The sequence below is a fragment of the Nerophis lumbriciformis genome, linkage group LG07 (genome assembly GCF_033978685.3).
Source record: "Nerophis lumbriciformis linkage group LG07, RoL_Nlum_v2.1, whole genome shotgun sequence".
Lineage (NCBI taxonomy): Eukaryota > Metazoa > Chordata > Actinopteri > Syngnathiformes > Syngnathidae > Nerophis > Nerophis lumbriciformis.
Window position 1 is genome coordinate 56399159 of NC_084554.2, and position 22727 is coordinate 56421885.

The 22727-nt window shown below is 42.5% G+C and overlaps 1 protein-coding gene across 3 annotated transcripts in view; it reads right to left on the reverse strand.

Annotated features, from left to right (window-relative positions):
• Positions 1–12035: 12035 nt before the first annotated feature.
• pfkpa (phosphofructokinase, platelet a) overlaps positions 12036–22727 on the reverse strand; it is a 97780-nt gene continuing 87088 nt past the window's right edge. For all 3 annotated transcript variants that reach the window (XM_061964860.1, XM_061964859.1, XM_061964861.1), the window contains 3 exons: positions 18049–18148; positions 14255–14360; positions 12036–12341 (listed from right to left, as the gene is read on the reverse strand). In XM_061964860.1, the coding sequence (XP_061820844.1) occupies positions 12185–12341; positions 14255–14360; positions 18049–18148 (363 nt within the window). In that variant the 3' untranslated portion in view covers positions 12036–12184. The remainder of the gene's footprint in view (positions 12342–14254; positions 14361–18048; positions 18149–22727) is intronic.

Here is a 22727-nt window from a genome sequence, read left to right on the forward strand (position 1 = left end):
GACCTTACCGGGAAGGCTGAGGAGTGTGATCCCACGATAGTTAGAACACGCCCTCCGGTTCCCCTTCTTAAAGAGAGGAACCACCACCCCGGTCTGCCAATCCAGAGGTACCGCCCCCGATGTCCACGCGATGCTGCGGAGTCTTGTCAACCAAGACAGCCCCTCAGCATCCAGAGCCTTAAGGAACTCCGGGCGGATCTCATCTAAATGTGTCCTAATCATGCTTTGTATGTGTTCCCTTTACACCACACACACACACACACACACACACACACACACACACACACACACACACACACACACTCACACACACTCGCACACACACACACTCGACTTGTCCAACTTCAAGAATGAAAGAGGGCCTAAAATCCGACTCCCAGACCCAAGTCCTTGTCCTAAGAAGGTTAGACCTGAGTCCTTCTCCTAAGAAGATATCAGAGTCCTTGTCCTAAGAAGATATCAGAGTCCTTGTCCTAAGAAGGTCAGACCCAAGTCCTTGTCCTAAGAAGGTCAGACCCAAGTCCTTGTCCTAAGAAGGTCAGACCTGAGTCCTTGTCCTAAGAAGATATCAGAGTCCTTGTCCTAAGAAGATATCAGAGTCCTTGTCCTAAGAAGGTCAGCCCTGAGTCCTTGTCCTAAGAAGATATCAGAGTCCTTGTCCTAAGAAGATATCAGAGTCCTTGTCCTAAGAAGATATCAGAGTCCTTGTCCTAAGAAGGTCAGCCCTGAGTCCTTGTCCTAAGAAGATATCAGAGTCCTTGTCCTAAGAAGGTCAGACCTGAGTCCTTGTCCTAAGAAGATATCAGAGATGGTCCATCCAGAGTCACCTCCTGTATCTCAACTGTATTTGTCTTCTATTATTGGAGTCTTTTCTTAAGTAACCACCTGTGATTAATCATGACTCATGTGATTAATCATGATTCTTGTGATTAATCATGATTCATGTGATTAATCATGATTCTTGTGACTAATCATGACTAATCGGATTAAAAAATGAATAATTTGACAGCCCTTTTCACCTCCAACTCCATTCTTCTTTCAAAGTGCTAGAAGGTGAACTTTGACGACGTTACGACGTCTGTGTCGAGTGAAATGTTGGACCAAGCAGTTTGTATTTTTATTGCTAGTCACACCTTCTGATCTTACTACTGATCTTCTTCTGATCTTAACTACTAAACTTACTACTGATCTTACTACTAATCTTACTACTGAACTTACTACTGAACTTACTACTGAACTTACTACTGAACTTACTACTGATCTTACTACTGAACTTACTACTGATCTTACTACTGATCTTACAACTGATCTTACTTCTGAACTTACTACTGATCTTACTACTGATCTTACTACTGATCTTCTTCTGATCTTACTACTGATCTTCTTCTGATCTTACTACTGAACTTACTACTGATCTTACTACTGAACTTACTACTGATCTTACTACTAAACTTACTACTGATCTTAATACTGGTCTTACTACTGATCTTCTTCTAATCTTACTACTGATCTTCTTCTGATCTTACTACTGAAATGACTACTGAACTTACTACTGAACTTACTACTGATCTTACTACTAAACTTACTACTGATCTTACTACTGAACTTACTACTGAACTTACTACTGATCTTACTACTGATCTTACTACTGATCATACTACTGAACTTACTGCTGATCTTACTACTGATCATACTACTGATCATACTACTGAACTTACTACTGATCTTACTACTGAACTTACTACTGATCTTACTACTGATCTTACTACTGATCTTACTGAACTTACTACTGATCTTACTACTGAACTTACTACTGAACTTACTACTGAACCTACTACTGATCTTACCACTGAACTTACTACTGATCTTACTACTGATCTTACTACTGATCTTACAACTGATCTTACTTCTGAACTTACTACTGATCTTACTACTGAACTTACTACTTATATTACTACTGATCTTACTACTGAACTTACTACTGAACTTACTACTGAACTTACTACTCAACCTACTACTGATCTTACCACTGAACTTACTACTGATCTTGCTACTAAACTTACTACTGATCTTACTACTGATCTTACTACTGAACTTACTTCTGATCTTACTACTGATCTTACTACTGATCTTACTACTGATCTTACTACTGAACTTACTACTGATCTTACTACTGAACTTATAACTGATTTTACTACTGAACTTACTACTCATCTTACTACTGATTTTACTACTGAACTTACTACTGATCCTACTACTGATCTTACTACTGATTTTACTACTGATTTTACTACTGAACGTACTACTGAACTTACTACTGATCTTACTACTGAACTTACTACTGATCATACTACTGATCTTACTACTGAACTTACTTCTGAACTTACTACTGATCCTACTACTGAACTTACTACTGATCTTACTACTGATCTTACTACTGATCTTACTACTGATCTTACTACTGATCATACTACTGAACTTACTACTGATCTTACTACTGAACTTACTACTGATCTTACTACTGATCATACTACTGATCATACTACTGAACTTACTACTGATCTTACTAGTGAACTTACTACTGATCTTACTACTGAACCTACTACTGATCTTACCACAGAACTTACTACTGATCTTACTACTAAACTTACTACTGATCTTACTACTGAACTTACTACTGAACTTACTACTGATCATACTACTGAACTTACTTCTGATCTTACTACTGATTTTACTACTGATCTTACTACTGAACTTACTACTGAAGTTACTACTGAACTTACTACTGAACTTACTACTGAACTTACTACTGATCTTACTACTGAACTTACAACTGATTTTACTACTGAACTTACTACTCATCTTACTACTGAACTTACTACTGATTTTACTACTGATTTTACTACTGAACTTACTACTGAACTTACTACTGAACTTACTACTGATCATACTACTGATCTTACTACTGAACTTACTTCTGAACTTACTACTGATCTTACTACTGAACTTACTACTGAACTTACTACTGATCTTACTACTGAACTTACTACTGAACTTACTACTGATCATACTACTGAACTTACTTCTGATCTTACTACTGATCTTACTACTGATTTTACTACTGATCTTACTACTGAACTTACTACTGAAGTTACTACTGAACTTACTACTGAACTTACTACTGAACTTACTACTGATCTTACTACTGAACTTACAACTGATTTTACTACTGAACTTACTACTGATCCTACTACTGATCTTACTACTGATTTTACTACTGATTTTACTACTGTACTTACTACTGAACTTACTACTGAACTTACTACTGATCATACTACTGATCTTACTACTGAACTTACTTCTGAACTTACTACTGATCTTACTACTGAACTTACTACTGAACTTACTACTGATCTTACTACTGATCTTACTACTGATCTTACTACTGATCATACTACTGATCATACTACTGAACTTACTACTGATCTTACTACTGAACTTACTACTGATCTTACTACTGAACCTACTACTGATCTTACCACAGAACTTACTACTGATCTTACTACTAAACTTACTACTGATCTTACTACTGAACTTACTACTGAACTTACTACTGATCATACTACTGAACTTACTTCTGATCTTACTACTGATCTTACTACTGATTTTACTACTGATCTTACTACTGAACTTACTTCTGATCTTACTACTGATCTTACTACTGATTTTACTACTGATCTTACTACTGAACTTACTACTGAAGTTACTACTGAACTTACTACTGAACTTACTACTGAACTTACTACTGATCTTACTACTGAACTTACTACTGATCTTACTACTGATCTTACTATTGAACGTGCATGGCCAGATGTATGTGACATAAATATTTATGACTATTGTTTACAAAAACATCTTCATGCTTTTATTTGATAGCTTCAGATGTTTGCTCAAAAGTTGAAACTTGCCTTATTTTCCACGTCCTTTGACTCCAACCCTGGTGGTCCACTGCTGGAAGACCTGGGAAGTAACAAGTCCTGGGAAGTAACAAGTCCTGGGATGTAACAAGTCCTTGGATGTAACAAGACCTGGGACAGGATGACTTGTGTCTTTTTCAGGATGACTTGTGTCTTTCTCAGGATGACTTGTGTCTTTCTCAGGATGACTTGTGTCTTTCTCAGGATGACTTGTGTCTTCCTCAGGATGACTTGTGTCTTTCTCAGGATGACTTGTGTCTTTCTCGCATGCTGCTTCAACTTCCAATTATTCCTGGAAAAGGTTGTGGGGTGCAGGTGATTTCCTCCCACATAACTTCCAGTCACTAAGCAAAGGACTAGACTGCTAGTTAGCAGGAAAAAGCTAATTAATAACTAATTAATACTGCAGTGAGAAATAGGAATGTCCTCTGAAATGATGAGATGAGTTGCTAATTGTGCATGAATGAATGAATGAATGAAAGTTGGCCAGTAATGAAGCAGTGATGCCAGGCAGCGTGGAGCCAAGTGACCAGAGACTGATGGAGCGTCACGATGGACTCAATGAACCCACGCACAGACAGCAGGTGATGGAGCTCTGGCACCACCTGCTGTCTGTCTGACGAACTGCAGCACCACCAAATGAAGCTAAATGTTCCTAAAAGTCCTCGTCAGACTCGTTTTTAAAGACTTTGTTACACTTTTTGTCATGTAAGGATTTTTGTTTTGTTTTTAAGACAAATAATAAAAGATGGACAGTTAGTTGATGCTTTTGTTGCTTGGTTGGTGAGTGAGTGAGTGAGTGAGTGAGTGAGTGAGTGAGTGAGTGAGTGAGTGAGTGAGTGAGTGAGTGAGTGAGTGAGTGGGTGAGTGAGTGAGTGGGTGAGTGGGTGAGTGAGTGAGTGAGTGAGTGAGTGAGTGAGTGAGTGAGTGAGTGAGTGGGTGAGTGAGTGAGTGAGTGAGTGAGTGAGTGAGTGAGTGAGTGGGTGAGTGAGTGGGTGAGTGAGTGAGTGTTGTCTTCCCTTGAAATGATGTTGTTGATAACTTTTGCATTGATTCAAGTTCCGTTTGAAACAAAACATCTCAACTCAAAACGAAAAGAAAATAACTTTTTTATAGGTTTTGCATTATTCAGAAAAATATTAGCAAATAACTTCTATGTATATATGCACACATATATATGTATATGTATGTAAATATATATATATACAGTATATATATGTATATATATATATATATATATATATATATGTAAATATATATATATATATATATATATATATATATATGTAAATATATATATATATATATATATATATATATATATATACATGTAAATATACATATATATATATATATATATATATATATATATACATACTGTATTTTCCGCACTATTAGCCGCACCTAAAAACCACAAATTTACTCAAAAGCTGACAGTGCGCCTTATAACCCGGTGCGCTTTATATATGGATTAATATTAAGATTCATTTTCATAAAGTTTCGGTCTCGCAACTACGGTAAACAGCCGCCATCTTTTTTCCCCGTAGAAGAGGAAGTGCTTCTTCTTCTTCTACGCAAGCAACCGCCAAGGTAAGCACCCGCCCCCATAGAACAGGAAGCGCTTCTTCTTCTACTGTAAGCAACCACCCGCCCGCGTAGAAGAAGAAAAAGCGCGCGGATATTACGTTTCATTTCCTTTGTGTGTTTACATCTGTAAAGACCACAAAATGGCTCCTACTAAGCGACAGGTTTCCGGTTCATGAAAAGACGCAATCTCTCCATCCGCACACGGACTACTATTTCACAGCAACTGCCTAAAGACTTTCAAGAAAAGCTGGCTACTTTCCGTGCATATTGTAAAAACAAGATAGCTGAAAAAAAGATCCGGCCAGAGAACATTATCAACATGGACGAGGTTCCACTGACTTTTGATATTCCTGTGAACCGCACTGTGGATACAACGGGAGCACGTACGGTGAATATTCGCACCACAGGGAATGAGAAGTCATCCTTCACTGTGGTTCTAGCTTGCCATGCTAATGGCCAGAAACTTCCACCCATGGTGATATTCAAAAGGAAGACCTTGCCAAAAGAGACCTTTCCAGCCGGCGTCATCATAAAAGCTAACTCGAAGGGATGGATGGATGAAGGAAAGATGAGCGAGTGGTTAAGGTAAGTTTACGCGAAGAGGCCGGGTGGCTTTTTTCACGCAGCTCCGTCCATGTTGATATACGACTCCATGCGCGCCCACATCACGCTGGTTTTTAATATATTATTAAAGTTTGACTGACCTATCTGACTGTTTTTTTGACATTCCTTTAGCGCAGTTAGATGCGGCTTATAACACGGGGCGGCTTATGGTGCGGAAAATACGGTACATATATACATACACATGCATACACGTACATACATGTGTACATACACACATATATATATATATATACAGTATATATATATATATATATATATATATATATATATATATATATATATATATATATATATATATATATATATATATATATATATATATATATATATATATATATATATATACCATTATACACCTATTTAATAATACCACCTTAACATTTGACAACCAAACAATTATACACCTATTTAATAATACCATTGTAGTCCATTGGGTTGAGTTTTTCCTTGCCCTGATGTGGGATCTGAGCTGAGGATGCCGTTGTGGCTTGTGCAGCCCTTTGAGACACTTGTGATTTAGGGCTATATAAATATACTTTCATTGATTGATTGATATGTTCAGTATATATATATATACACACACACATATACACAGTACATGTGTGTGTGTATATGTACTGTGTATGTATATATATATATATATATATATATATATATATATATATATATATATATATATATATATATATATATATATATATATATATGTATATATGTATGTGTGGGAAAAAAAATCACAAGACTATTTCATCTCTACAGGCCTGTTTCATGAGGGGGTTCCCTCAATCATCAGGAGATTTTAATGGGAGCATTCACATACCATGGTTTATATAGGGCACAGAGTGGGTGGGTACAGGCTGGCGTAGGGGCGTGGTGATTGGCTCATGTGTTACCTAGGAGGTGTTTCCGTCTGTGGCGGCATGCTGATACAATTTCGCTGCGCTTGTTGAGGGATGACAGGTCTGGACGGTAAATAATAAACAGTTTCTCTTTCAAGCATAGGTTGCATCTTTTATTACCACTATTGTAAGGTGTGCTGGATGCAAGAATTTGCCATGTTATTGAATATTCAACATTATTGTCTTTGAGGTCCCAAATGTGTTTGCTGAGTTCTGTGGTATTTCGCAGGTTTTTGTTCCTGAAAGAAGCCTTGTGATTGTTCCATCTGGTTTTGAACTCTCCTTCAGTTAATCCTACATATGTGTCGGATGTGTTAATGTCCTTGCGTGTTACCTTAGATTGGTAGACAACTGATGTTTGTAAGCACCCCCCGTTGAGAGGGCAATCAGGTTTCTTTCGACAGTTGCAACCTTTTACCGGAAGAGCATTTTATTCCTGCCTCCCAACACACTCTTGGCTGGCTTATGTCGGTTATTTTGCTTCTTGTTCTTGTTCTGAACTTTAGCTTCTCCCTTTTTGAGTTTTGTTCTCGATATATTAGCACAATCATTCTTCCAACCTGCCTGACGTGAGGTCTGCGTCTTGGAGAAACCACCAGCACATAAACATGTTCTCTTCAATATCACTAAGCTACATGACTATTATTTGTCACTACTTGATGTTATTTCTCATCTTTCATGTTGTTATTGGTCACTATATATAGTTTATAACACAGTGAGACAATGCACCATTGTTCCTTGTCATGTTTAGTTATATTAGTAGTTGTTATTGGTCACTATATACAATAACAATCTCTGTGAACCTTTTCAATCCGGTTTCAGGGCAAATCACTCTACGGAGACAGCCCTCGCAAAAATGACTAATGATCTACTGCTAACGATGGATTCTGATGCGTCATCTATGTTGCTGCTTCTTGATCTTAGCGCTGCTTTCCATACCGTCGATCATAATATTTTATTAGAGCGTATCAAAACACGTATTGGTATGTCAGACTTAGCTTTGTCGTGGTTTAACTCTTATCTTACTGACAGGATGCAATGCGTCTCCCATAACAATGTGACCTCGGACTATGTTAAGGTAACGTGCGGAGTTCCTCAGGGTTCGGTTCTTGGCCCTGCACTCTTTAGTACTTACATGCTGCCGCTAGGCGACATCTTACGCAAATACGGTGTTAGCTTTCATTGTTATGCTGATGACTATTATGTTAGATCCACTATGGACTGGACTCTTACTATTATGTTGGATCCACTATGGACTGGACTCTTACTATTATGTTGGATCCACTATGGACTGGACTCTTACTATTATGTTAGATCCACTATGGACTGGACTCTTACTATTATGTTAGATCCACTATGGACTGGACTCTCACACTATTATGTTAGATCCACTATGGACTGGACTCTCACTATTATGTTGGATCCACTATGGACTGGACTCTCACACTATTATGTTAGATCCACTATGGACTGGACTCTTACTATTATGTTGGATCCACTATGGACTGGACTCTCACTATTATGTTAGATCCACTATGGACTGGACTCTCACACTATTATGTTAGATCCACTATGGACTGGACTCTTACTATTATGTTGGATCCACTGTGGACTGGACTCTTACTATTATGTTGGATCCACTATGGACTGGACTCTTACTATTATGCTGGATCCACTATGGACTGGACTCTCACACTATTATGTTAGATCCACTATGGACTGGACTCTCACTATTATGTTAGATCCACTATGGACTGGACTCTTACTATTATGTTAGATCCACTATGGACTGGACTCTCACACTATTATGTTAGATCCACTATGGACTGGACTCTCACTATTATGTTAGATCCACTATGGACTGGACTCTCACTATTATGTTAGATCCACTATGGACTGGACTCTCACTATTATGTTAGATCCACTATGGACTGGACTCTCACACTATTATGTTAGATCCACTATGGACTGGACTCTCACACTATTATGTTAGATCCACTATGGACTGGACTCTTACTATTATGTTGGATCCACTATGGACTGGACTCTTACTATTATGTTGGATCCACTGTGGACTGGACTCTTACTATTATGTTGGATCCACTATGGACTGGACTCTCACAATATTATGTTAGATCCACTATGGACTGGACTCTCACTATTATGTTAGATCCACTATGGACTGGACTCTCACTATTATGTTAGATCCACTATGGACTGGACTTTTACTATTATGTTGGATCCACTATGGACTGGACTCTCACTATTATGTTAGATCCACTATGGACTGGACTCTCTCACTATTATGTTACATCCACTATGGACTGGACTCTTACTATTATGTTGGGTCCACTATGGACTGGACTCTCACAATATTATGTCAGACCCACTCGACATCCATTGCATTCGGTGTCCCTAGAGGGGGGGGGTTACCCACATATGCGGTCATCTCCAAGGTTTCTCATAGTCATTCACATCGACGTCCCACTGGGGTGAGTTTTTCCTTGCCCTTATGTGGGCTTTGTACCGAGGATGTCGTTGTGGCTTGTGCAGCCCTTTGAGACACTTGTGATTTAGGGCTATATAAATAAAGATTGATTGATTGACATATTTGAATGTGATGAGACTAGAAGAAATGATGCATGTCAGGCCAGATGTGGCAGTGATTCGTTAGAGAATAGATTTAATCACACGAGGATTAGTTTAATTGCAAGTCAATGAAGAAAAAAATGACCAATCAATCGATTTGATAATTTATTGTGAGAGGAAGACAAAGTGTGGGACATGATTGTGACAGCAGGATCACTACACTTTATACACTAACTAACTATTATGATGCACACACCTTTGACTGCTTCTCTCTCACCTGCACTGGACCCGAAAGACTCCCTGAACCCTATAGAAGACTCACTGGACCCTAAAGACTCACTGAACCCTATAGAAGACTCACTGGACCCTAAAGACTACGTGGACCCTAAAGACTCCCTGGACCCTATAGACTCACTGGACCCTATAGTAGACTCACTGGACCCTATAGAAGCCTCACTGGACCCTATAGAAGACTCACTGGACCCTATAGACTCACTGGACCCTATAGAAGACTCACTGGACCCTATAGAAGACTCACTGGACCCTATAGAAGACTCACTGGACCCTATAGACTCACTGGACCCTATAGAAGACTCACTGGACCCTATAGACTCACTGGACCCTATAGAAGACTCACTGGACCCTATAGAAGACTCACTGGACCCTATAGACTCACTGGACCCTATAGAAGACTCACTGGACCCTATAGACTCACTGGACCCTATAGAAGACTCACTGGACCCTATAGAAGACTCACTGGACCCTATAGACTCACTGGACCATATAGAAGACTCACTGGACCCTATAGACTCACTGGACCCTATAGAAGACTTACTGGACCCTATAGAAGACTCACTGGACCCTATAGAAGACTCACTGGACCCTATAGACTCACTGGACCCTATAGAAGACTTACTGGACCCTAAAGACTCACAGGACCCTATAGAAGACTCACTGGACCCTAAAGACTCCATGAACCCTAAAGACTCCATGGACCCTATAGAAGACTCACTGGACCCTAAAGACACCCTGGACCCTATAGACTCACTGGACCCTATAGAAGACTCACTGGACCCTATAGAAGACTCACTGGACCCTATAGACTCACTGGACCCTATAGAAGACTTACAGGACCCTATAGACTCACTGGACCCTATAGAAGACTCACTGGACCCTAAAGACTCCTTGGACCCTAAAGACTCCATGGGCCCTAAAGACTCCATGGACCCTATAGAAGACTCACTGGACCCTAAAGACACCCTGGACCCTAAAGACTCACTGGACTGGTGTAAAGGACTGATGTAAGGGACTGGTGTAAAGGACTGGTGTAAAGGACTGGTGTAAGGGACTGGTGTAAAGGACTGGTGTAAGGGACTGGTGTAAAGGACTGGTGTAAGGGACTGGTGTAAGGGACTTGGGTAAAGGACTGGTGTAAGGGACTGGTGTAAGGGACTGGTGTAAAGGACTGGTGTAAGGGACTTGTGTAAAGGACTGGTGTAAGGGACTGGTGTAAAGGACTGGTGTAAGGGACTGGTGTAAAGGACTGGTGTAAGGGCTGGTGTAAGGGCTGGTGTAAAGGACTGGTGTAAGGGGCTGGTGTAAGGGGCTGGTGTAAAGGACTGGTGTAAGGGCTGGTGTAAGGGACTGGTGTAAGGGACTGGTGTAAAGGACTGGTGTAAGGGGCTGGTGTAAAGGACTGGTGTAAAGGACTGGTGTAAGGGACTGGTGTAAAGGACTGGTGTAAGGGACTGGTGTAAGGGACTTGTGTAAAGGACTGGTGTAAAGGACTGGTGTAAGGGACTGGTGTAAAGGACTGGTGTAAAGGACTGGTGTAAGGGACTGGCGTAAAGTACTGGTGTAAGGGACTGGCGTAAAGGACTGGCGTAAAGGACTGGTGTAAGGGACTGGTGTAAGGGACTGGTGTAAAAGACTGGTGTAAGGGACTGGTGTAAGGGACTGGTGTAAGGGGCTGGTGTAAAGGACTGGTGTAAGGGACTGGTGTAAGGGCTGGTGTAAAGGACTGGTGTAAGGGACTGGTGTAAAGGACTGGTGTAAGGGACTGGTGTAAAGGACTGGTGTAAGGGACTGGTGTAAGGGGCTGGTGTAAGGGGCTGGTGTAAAGGACTGGTGTAAGGGCTGGTGTAAGGGCTGGTGTAAGGGCTGGTGTAAAGGACTGGTGTAAGGGACTGGTGTAAGGGACTGGTGTAAGGGACTGATGTAAGGGACTGGTGTAAGGGACTGGTGTAAAGGACTGGTGTAAGGGACTGATGTAAGGGGCTGGTGTAAAGGACTGGTGTAAGGGACTGATGTAAGGGACTGGTGTAAGGGACTGGTGTAAAGGATTGATGTAAGGGACTGGTGTAAGGAAGAGTGCAGGTCTAACTGACATACAGTACGTGGAGCCAGAAAGTGCAATTAAAAAGGAGCATGAGACTAATCAAGCAGGTGTGTGAGGACATTACAGTAGGAACACTGTTGAGGTTAAAGGTCAACACGCCGGGGGCGCGGTCACATGGCCACGGAGGCGTCAGAGTCCCGAGGGAGGCTGTGCACCACGTGTTCCAGCTGCCCGGAGTCCGACACGTCGTAGCTGGTCTTGTACTTGGCCAGGATCTTCATCAGTGGGCGGAGCTTCAGCCACCACTGCTCCTTGGGGATCCTGTGACTGAGAGAAGGCACCTCTTCACTGCACCTGCTCAGTCTACCAACTCCTTGCCTGACCTCCAATGGACCAAGAACAATATTATGTTGTGTCTAAAGAAAACATCCATCTTCTTCCACTTATCCTGAGTGGGCTCGCAGAGAAGCCATAAACTTGGGTCTACTATCAGTCGGTGTGTTGCTAAGACTGCGTGGTGCAGACTGAATGTGGTATGAGACTGAGCACTTCACAATCTGAAGCCCATCCATCCATCCATCCATCTTCTTCCGCTTATCCGAGGTCGGGTCGCGGGGGCAGCAGCCTAAGCAGGGAAGCCCAGACTTCCCTCTCCCCAGCCACTTCGTCCAGCTCTTCCCGGGGGATCCCGAGGCGTTCCCAGGCCAGCCGGGAGACATAGTCTTCCCAACGTGTCCTGGGTCTTCCCCGTGGCCTCCTACCGGTCGGACGTGCCCTAAACTCCACCCGAGGGAGGCGATCGGGTGGCATCCTGACCAGATGCCCAAACCACCTCATCTGGCTCCTCTCGATGTGGAGGGGCAGCGGCTTTACTTTGAGCTCCCCGCGGATGACAGAGCTTCTCACCCTATCTCTAAGGGAGAGCCCCGCCACCCGGCGGAGGAAACTCATTTCGGCCGCTTGTACCCGTGATCTTGTCCTTTCGGTCATAACCCAAAGCTCATGACCATAGGTGAGGATGGGAACGTAGATCGACCGGTAAATTGAGAGCTTTGCCTTCCGGCTCAGCTCCTTCTTCACCACAACGGATCGATACAGCGTCCGCATTACCGAAGATGCCGCACCGATCCGCCTGTCGATCTCACGATCCACTCTTCCCTCACTCGTGAACAAGACTCCGAGGTACTTGAACTCCTCCACTTGGGGCAGGGTCTCCTCCCCAACCCGGAGATGGCACTCCACCCTTTTCCGGGCGAGAACCATGGACTCCGACTTGGAGGTGCTGATTCTCATCCCAGTCGCTTCACACTCGGCTGCGAACCGATCCAGCGAGAGCTGAAGATCCTGGCCAGATGAAGCCATTAGGACCACATCATCTGCAAAAAGCAGAGACCTAATCCTGCAGCCACCAAACTGGATCCCCTCAACGCCTTGACTGTGCCTAGAAATTCTGTCCATAAAAGTTATGAACAGAATCGGTGACAAAGGGCAGCCTTGGCGGAGTCCAACCCTCACTGGAAACGTGTCCGACTTACTGCCGGCAATGCGGACCAAGCTCTGACACCGATCATACAGGGAGCGGACCGCCAAAATCAGACAGTCCGATACCCCATACTCTCTGAGCACTCCCCACAGGACTTCCCGAGGGACACGGTCGAATGCCTTCTCCAAGTCCACAAAGCACATGTAGACTGGTTGGGCAAACTCCCATGCACCCTCAAGGACCCTGCCGAGAGTATAGAGCTGGTCCACAGTTCCACGACCAGGACGAAAACCACACTGTTCCTCCTGAATCCGAGGTTCGACTATCCGGCGTAGCCTCCTCTCCAGTACACCTGAATAGACCTTACCGGGAAGGCTGAGGAGTGTGATCCCACGATAGTTAGAACACACCCTCCGGTTCCCCTTCTTAAAGAGAGGAACCACCACCCCGGTCTGCCAATGCAGAGGTACCGCCCCCGATGACAATCTGAAGCCCTGGTTCAGAAAAGAGTCTGAAGGCATAGACCTAGTACACGCTGGAGCAAGAACAGCTGGGAAGTCTGGGCCTCCATGAGACCCGTAGACCCAGCTAAGTGGAAGAAAAGGATGGATGGATGTACGTAACCTCAAACATCACAACACTGCCAGGAGTTTGCCATCATTGCTAACTTCTGTGAGGACTTCACTGAAGTCTTCCAAGACCTGATGTGAATGTGAGATGAATTCAAGAACTGCATGTGAGCCCAGGTCATACGTACACAAAGTCAGTCCGCTCCTTGAGTTGGACCACCGGCTGGAAGATGAGAGCCCTGCGCCGCATTCCCAGCAAGCAGCAGCTGTCCTCGCTGTTGGCAAACACTCGGCCTGCGGGGGCGTGAACACAGAAGTCAACACCCGGCAGAGGATCCGAGCACAGATCTGAGCACAGATCCAGAAAAGGGAGGTTGACACAACAGGAGATGGGTTGTGGTGCAAAGCCAGATGAAACGTGTTCGTGACACAAACCAGCAAAGATGGGGAGATGTTAGCGCGTGATGCTAACTGGAACAACTGCGTGGCCAAAAAGGACAAGATGGAACAGTTACTGCATGAATAAAACTTCTTCCATCCTGACGACACCTTTGGTCAAATTCTGCAAACTACTAAAAAGTTGTGTTCAGAACGCTGAAGTGAGTGTGAATGCTAAAGTTGTGTGCTAGCATCTTCCAGGTAAAAGTGTGTTGACTTTCCTTCGTCTCAATGACAGTCCAAGGTTTCCTTCAGACGATGTAAGGACAACTGGAGACCAAACAGGAACTATGATGATTAAGACTGGTATGTGATTTCAACTTGATGGAAACAGACTGAGAATAAGCCGGGATCTGGGGGCCGCATGTCATTTAAAGATGTTTTAGTCTTTAAAGAATTAAAGAATGATCAACAGAGTTGACATTAAATACATAACACATTCATCCAAATGAATCACTGTGTCTGTTTCAGTCATTATGTTATTTAGTCACTACACATCCACAGGAACCACATGGGTCAGCCTACTCTATACAGTATTTACAACCTTACTAGTGTTCACTTCACAGCCACAATCTAGAACTAAGAAGTAAATGACAATCTAGAACTAAGAAGTGACAATCTAGAACTAAGAAGTAAGTGACAATCTAGAACTAAGAAGTAAGTGACAATCTAGAACTAAGAAGTAAGTGACAATCTAGAACTAAGAAATAAATGACAATCTAGAACTAAGAAATAAATGACAATCTAGAACTAAGAAGTAACTGACAATCTAGAACTAAGAAGTAAGTGACAATCTAGAATCAAGAAATAAATGACAATCTAGAACTAAGAAGTAAGTGACAATCTAGAACTAAGGAATAAGTGACAATCTAGAACTAAGAAGTAAATGACAATCTAGAACTAAGAAGTAAGTGACAATCTAGAACTAAGAAATAAATGACAATCTAGAACTAAGTAATAAATGACAATCTAGAACTAAGAAGTAAGTGACAATCTAGAACTAAGAAATAAATGCCATCTAGACCTAAGAAGTAAGTGACAATCTAGAACTAGGAAATAAGTGACAATCTAGAACTAAGAAGTAAGTGACAATCTAGGACTAAGAAATAAGTGACAATCTAGAACTAAGAAATAAGTGACAATCTAGACTAAGAAGTAAGTGACAATCTAGAACTAAGAAGTAAGTGACAATCTAGAACTAAGAAGTAAATGACAATCTAGAACTAAGAAATAAGTGACAATCTAGAACTAAGAAATAAGTGACAATCTAGAACTAAGAAATATGTGAGAATCGAGAACTAAGAAATAAGTGACAATCTAGGACTAAGAAATAAATGACAATCTAGAAATAAGGAATAAGTGACAATCTAGAACTAAGAAGTAAATGACAATCTAGAACTAAGAAGTAAGTGACAATCTAGAACTAAGAAATAAATGACAATCTAGAACTAAGAAGTAAGTGACAATCTAGAACTAAGAAATAAATGACAATCTAGAACTAAGAAGTAAGTGACAATCTAGAACTAAGAAATAAGTGACAATCTAGAACTAAGAAGTAAGTGACAACCTAGGACTAAGAAATAAGTGACAATCTAGAACTAAGAAATAAGTGACAATCTAGACTAAGAAGTAAGTGACAATCTAGAACTAAGAAATAAGTGACAATCTAGAACTAAGAAATAAGTGACAATCTAGAACTAAGAAATATGTGAGAATCGAGAACTAAGAAATAAGTGACAATCTAGGACTAAGAAATAAATGACAATCTAGAAATAAGGAATAAGTGACAATCTAGAACTAAGAAGTAAATGACAATCTAGAACTAAGAAATAAGTGACAATCTAGAACTAACAAATAAATGACAATCTAGAACTAAGAAGTAAGTGACAATCTAGAACTAAGAAATATGTGAGAATCGAGAACTAAGAAATAAGTGACAATCTAGAACTAAGAAATAAATGACAATCTAGAAATAAGGAATAAGTGACAATCTAGAACTAAGAAGTAAATGACAATCTAGAACTAAGAAGTAAGTGACAATCTAGAACTAAGAAATAAATGACAATCTAGAACTAAGAAATAAATGACAATCTAGAACTAAGAAGTAAGTGACAATCTAGAACTAAGAAATAATTGACAATCTAGAACTAAGAAGTAAGTGACAATCTAGAACTAAGAAATAAATGACAATCTAGAACTAAGAAGTAAATGACAATCTAGAACTAAGAAGTAAGTGACAATCTAGAACTAAGAAGTAAGTGACAATTTAGAACTAAGAAATAAATGACAATCTAGAACTAAGAAGTGACAATCTAGAACTAAGAAATATGTGAGAATCTAGAACGAAGAAATAAGTTACAAACTAGAACTAAGAAATAAATGACAATCTAGAACTAAGAAGTAAGTGACAATCTAGAACTAAGAAGTATGTGAGAATCGAGAACTAAGAAATAAGTGACAATCTAGAACTAAGAAATAAATGACAATCTAGAACTAAGGAATAAGTGACAATCTTGAACTAACAAGTAAATGACAATCTAGAACTAAGAAGTAAGTGACAATCTAGAACTAAGAAATAAATGACAATCTAGAACTAAGAAATAAATGACAATCTAGAACTATGAAGTAAGTGACAATCTAGAACTAAGAAGTAAGTGACAATTTAGAACTAAGAAATAAATGACAAACTAGAACTAATAAATAAATGACAATCTAGAACTAAGAAGTAAGTGACAATCTAGAACTAAGAAATAAATGACAATCTAGAACTAAGAAATAAATGACAATCTAGAACTAAGAAGTAAGTGACAATCTTGTCAGCATTAGATGTTTTTTTAATCCCTGAGACATAGCAGTGATGTCATTTTAATTGACATATTAATTCATCATGTGATCATACTTTGATGTCATCTGAACGAGGCAACTTGTAGGATTATTGTCATGCAGTCGTTTTTGACGTTTGCAGCATTTATCGACTTTATTTTGCAGAATTGTCCTGTTTCTTGAAACGTTTCTGTGTTTGGAGCGTTGGACTAAGTTTAGCGTGTGAACTGGCGCACACCTCAACTCCGTCACAGCGCTCTCGCAACACCAATACTTGACATTCCTTGGTGGGAACAAGGCGTGTCCAATACATTTTTCATTTTGACCAGGCAGAGCGTCCAGAAACAAGTCAAGCTCGGCTATGGTGGTTGTCATGGCAGCACAGATGAGACAGACAAGGACGTGGAGATGATCATGTAGGCAGCGTGAGAAGTAAAACAAACATTTACCTTCATCTTATGTCATCCATCAAGATACGACATACAAGAAAAAGACATTTGGACTTTAGGTGAAGGCTTCACACGATGCAGTGTCACTTGTTTACAGAAATGGATGTGGTGTTTCTTCCCCCACATACTGTGTGACATATTGCTGAATCATGCAGGGAAATGTTTCATTTCTTGACAGCACGTGATGTCAATGGTCCAGAAATAGAATGTAAATACATCAAGATGCTGGATCCACATCCACCAGCAGAGTGAAAGAAGACATGAGGTCTCACCTTGTCTGAAGGTCTCCAGCAGCTTCTTGGAGACCCACTGCATGGCCTTGGCCGAGATCTTGGTCCCAAAGTTTCGGTCGAATGGAGACGGCGCTCCTCCCTTTTAAAGCACAAGTGTGTTCAAGACACATTTTTATAAAGAAATAAATCACATTTCAGCAAATATTCTCATTCAAGGGTCTTTTCCAGGACAAGGACCCCAAAACTGATGGAGATATGGATCGGGGACCCCAACAACACTTGTCCATCCATCCATCCATCCATCCATCCATCTTCTTCCGCTTATCCGAGGTCGGGTCGCGGGGGCAGCAGCCTAAGCAGGGAAGCCCAGACTTCCCTCTCCCCAGCCACTTCGTCCAGCTCCTCCCGGGGGATCCCGAGGCGTTCCCAGGCCAGCCGGGAGACATAGTCTTCCCAACGTGTCCTGGGTCTTCCTCGTGGCCTCCTACCGGTCGGACATGCCCTAAACACCTCCTTAGGGAGGCGCTCGGGTGGCATCCTGACCAGATGCCCGAACCACCTCATCTGGCTCCTCTCGATGTGGAGGAGCAGCGGCTTTACTTTGAGCTCCCCCCGGATGACGGAGCTTCTCACCCTATCTCTAAGGGAGAGACCCGCCACCCGGCGGAGGAAACTCATTTCGGCCGCTTGTACCCGTGATCTTGTCCTTTCGGTCATAACCCAAAGCTCATGACCATAGGTGAGGATGGGAACGTAGATCGACCGGTAAATTGAGAGCTTTGCCTTCCGGCTCAGCTCCTTCTTCACCACAACGGATCGATACAGCGTCCGCATTACTGAAGACGCCGCACCGATCCGCCTGTCGATCTCACGATCCACTCTTCCCTCACTCGTGAACAAGACTCCGAGGTACTTGAACTCCTCCACTTGGGGCAAGATCTCCTCCCCAACCCGGAGATGGCACTCCACCCTTTTCCGGGCGAGAACCATGGACTCGGACTTGGAGGTGCTGATTCTCATCCCAGTCGCTTCACACTCAGCTGCGAACCGATCCAGTGAGAGCTGAAGATCCTGGCCAGATGAAGCCATCAGGACCAAATCATCTGCAAAAAGCAGAGACCTAATCCCGCAGCCACCAAACCGGATCCCCTCAACGCCTTGACTGCGCCTAGAAATTCTGTCCATAAAAGTTATGAACAGAATCGGTGACAAAGGGCCGCCTTGGCGGAGTCCAACCCTCACCGGAAACGTGTCCGACTTACTGCCGGCAATGCGAACCAAGCTCTGACACTGATCATACAGGGAGCGGACCGCCACAATCAGACAGTCCGTTACCCCATACTCTCTGAGCACTCTCCACAGGACTTCCCGAGGGACACGGTCGAATGCCTTCTCCAAGTCCACAAAGCACATGTAGACTGGTTGGGCAAACTCCCATGCACCCTCAAGGACCCTGCCGAGAGTATAGAGCTGGTCCACAGTTCCACGACCAGGACGAAAACCACACTGTTCCTCCTGAATCCGAGGTTCGACTATCCGGCGTAGCCTCCTCTCCAGTACACCTGAATAGACCTTACCGGGAAGGCTGAGGAGTGTGATCCCACGATAGTTAGAACACACCCTCTGGTTCCCCTTTTTAAAGAGAGGAACCACCACCCCGGTCTGCCAATCCAGAGGTACTGCCCCCGATGTCCACGCAATGCTGCAGAGTCTTGTCAACCAAGACAGCCCTACAGCATCCAGAGCCTTAAGGAACTCCGGGCGGATCTCATCTACCCCCGGGGCCTTGCCACCGAGGAGCTTTTTAACTACCTCAGCAACCTCAGCCCCAGAAATAGGAGAGCCCATCACAGATTCCCCAGGCACTGCTTCCTCATAGGAAGACGTGTTGGTGGGATTGAGGAGGTCTTTGAAGTATTCCCTCCACCGATCCACAACTTCCGCAGTCGAGGTCAGCAGAACACCATCCGCACCATACACGGTGTTGATAGTGCACTGCTTCCCCTTCCTGAGGCGGCGGATGGTGGTCCAGAATCGCTTCGAAGCCGTCCGGAAGTCGTTTTCCATGGCTTCCCCGAACTCCTCCCATGTCCGAGTTTTTGCCTCCGCGACCGCTGAAGCCGCACACCGCTTGGCCTGTCGGTACCTGTCCGCTGCCTCAGGAGTCCCATGAGCCAAAAGAACCCGATAGGACTCCTTCTTCAGCTTGACGGCATCCCTCACCGCTGGTGTCCACCAACGGGTTCTAGGATTACCGCCACGACAGGCACCAACTACCTTGCGGCCACAGCTCCAATCGGCCGCCTTGACAATAGAGGTGCGGAACATGGTCCACTCGGACTCAATGTCCAGCACCTCCCTCGTGACATGTTCAAAGTTCTTCTGGAGGTGGGGAACACTTGTGTTTTGTATCAAACTGGTCCTAAAGACACATTTTAAACCTTTGCTTTTTGAGGAAGAGTGTCGGCTTATTCCTCTTTTTCTGGTGTTTTTTTGTCGTGTTACAAATATATAATTTTTCCGATCCAAACACTTGAACTGTACCGAGGGGTCCAAAGAAGAATGCATGGGGGACACGTTGCTACATTTGGTACGTTGAATATGCCAGGACCAAAAATGCAACGTGCTAAGTTTTTTGACACAACAACATCGTTATTCTGGCTTTTATGTCATAGGTGACAAAGTGATAATTATTAGTGCTGTATGTATAGGTATATACGTGTGTGTGTGTATATATATATATATATATATATATATATATATATATATATATATACCGTATTTTCCGCACTATTAGCCGCACCTAAAAACCACAAATTTACTCAAAAGCTGACAGTGCGGCTTATAACCCGGTGCGCTTTATATATGGATTAATATTAAGATTCATTTTCATAAAGTTTCGGTCTCGCAACTACGGTAAACAGCCGCCATCTTTTTTCCCCGTAGAAGAGGAAGTGCTTCTTCTTCTACGCAAGCAACCGCCAAGGTAAGCACCCGCCCCCATAGAACAGGAAGCGCTTCTTCTTCTACTGTAAGCAACCACCCGCCCGCGTAGAAGAAGAAGAAGCGCGCGGATATTACGTTTCATTTCCTTTGTGTGTTTACATCTGTAAAGACCACAAAATGGCTCCTACTAAGTGACAGGTTTCCGGTTCATGAAAAGACGCAATCTCTCCATCCGCACACGGACTACTATTTCACAGCAACTGCCTAAAGACTTTCAAGAAAAGCTGGCTACTTTCCGTGCATATTGTAAAAACAAGATAGCTGAAAAAAAGATCCGGCCAGAGAACATTATCAACATGGACGAGGTTCCACTGACTTTTGATATTCCTGTGAACCGCACTGTGGATACAACGGGAGCACGTACGGTGAATATTCGCACCACAGGGAATGAGAAGTCATCCTTCACTGTGGTTCTAGCTTGCCATGCTAATGGCCAGAAACTTCCACCCATGGTGATATTCAAAAGGAAGACCTTGCCAAAAGAGACCTTTCCTTTCTCGCTCATCTTTTCTTCATCCATCCATCCCTTCGAGTTAGCTTTTATGATGACGCCGGCTGGAAAGGTCTCTTTTGGCAAGGTCTTCCTTTTGAATATCACCATGGGTGGAAGTTTCTGGCCATTAGCATGGCAAGCTAGAACCACAGTGAAGGACGACTTCTCATTCCCTGTGGTGCGAATATTCACCGTACGTGCTCCCGTTGTATCCACAGTGCGGTTCACAGGAATATCAAAAGTCAGTGGAACCTCGTCCATGTTGATAATGTTCTCTGGCCGGATCTTTTTTTCAGCTATCTTGTTTTTACAATATGCACGGAAAGTAGCCAGCTTTTCTTGAAAGTCTTTAGGCAGTTGCTGTGAAATAGTAGTCCGTGTGCGGATGGAGAGATTGCGTCTTTTCATGAACCGGAAACCTGTCGCTTAGTAGGAGCCATTTTGTGGTCTTTACAGATGTAAACACACAAAGGAAATGAAACGTAATATCCACGCGCTTCTTCTTCTTCTACCGGGGCGGGTGGTTGCTTACAGTAGAAGAAGAAGCGCTTCCTGTTCTATGGGGGCGGGTGCTTACCTTGGCGGTTGCTTGCGTAGAAGAAGAAGCACTTCCTCTTCTACGGGGAAAAAAGATGGCGGCTGTTTACCGTAGTTGCGAGACCGAAACTTTATGAAAATGAATCTTAATATTAATCCATATATAAAGCGCACCGGGTTATAAGCCGCACTGTCAGCTTTTGAGTAAATTTGTGGTTTTTTAGGTGCGGCTAATAGTGCGGAAAATACGGTAGCTAATAATTTGTTGCGCCCTATGGTCCGAAAAATATGGTAGTTACTTTTGCGAGAGATTGTATGCACAAATAGGATGAAAATACTGACTGACTCGTCAAGGTTGGGGGATTGTGTGTTGGATAATGGTCTCTTGGGGTAATTCAAAGAAAATGGAGTGCACCACTTGGCTGCAACCAGCAGGGGCGCTGTAGATTGAGTCTCAGTTAGTTTGTCAGCTAAAGAAGAAGAACATGTCGGCTATGGCTACATCCTCAAAGACATCTTCTGCTGAAAACTACACTGGAGTGGCAACATTAGTTCAGAATATTAAAGGTTAAAACTAAATTCAATCCCTGTCTGTATAGGACTTTACATACACATTAAAACCAACATCAATAAAGTTGAATTAGGTAATGTTGACAAACAATATGTATTTGATGTGTCTAAC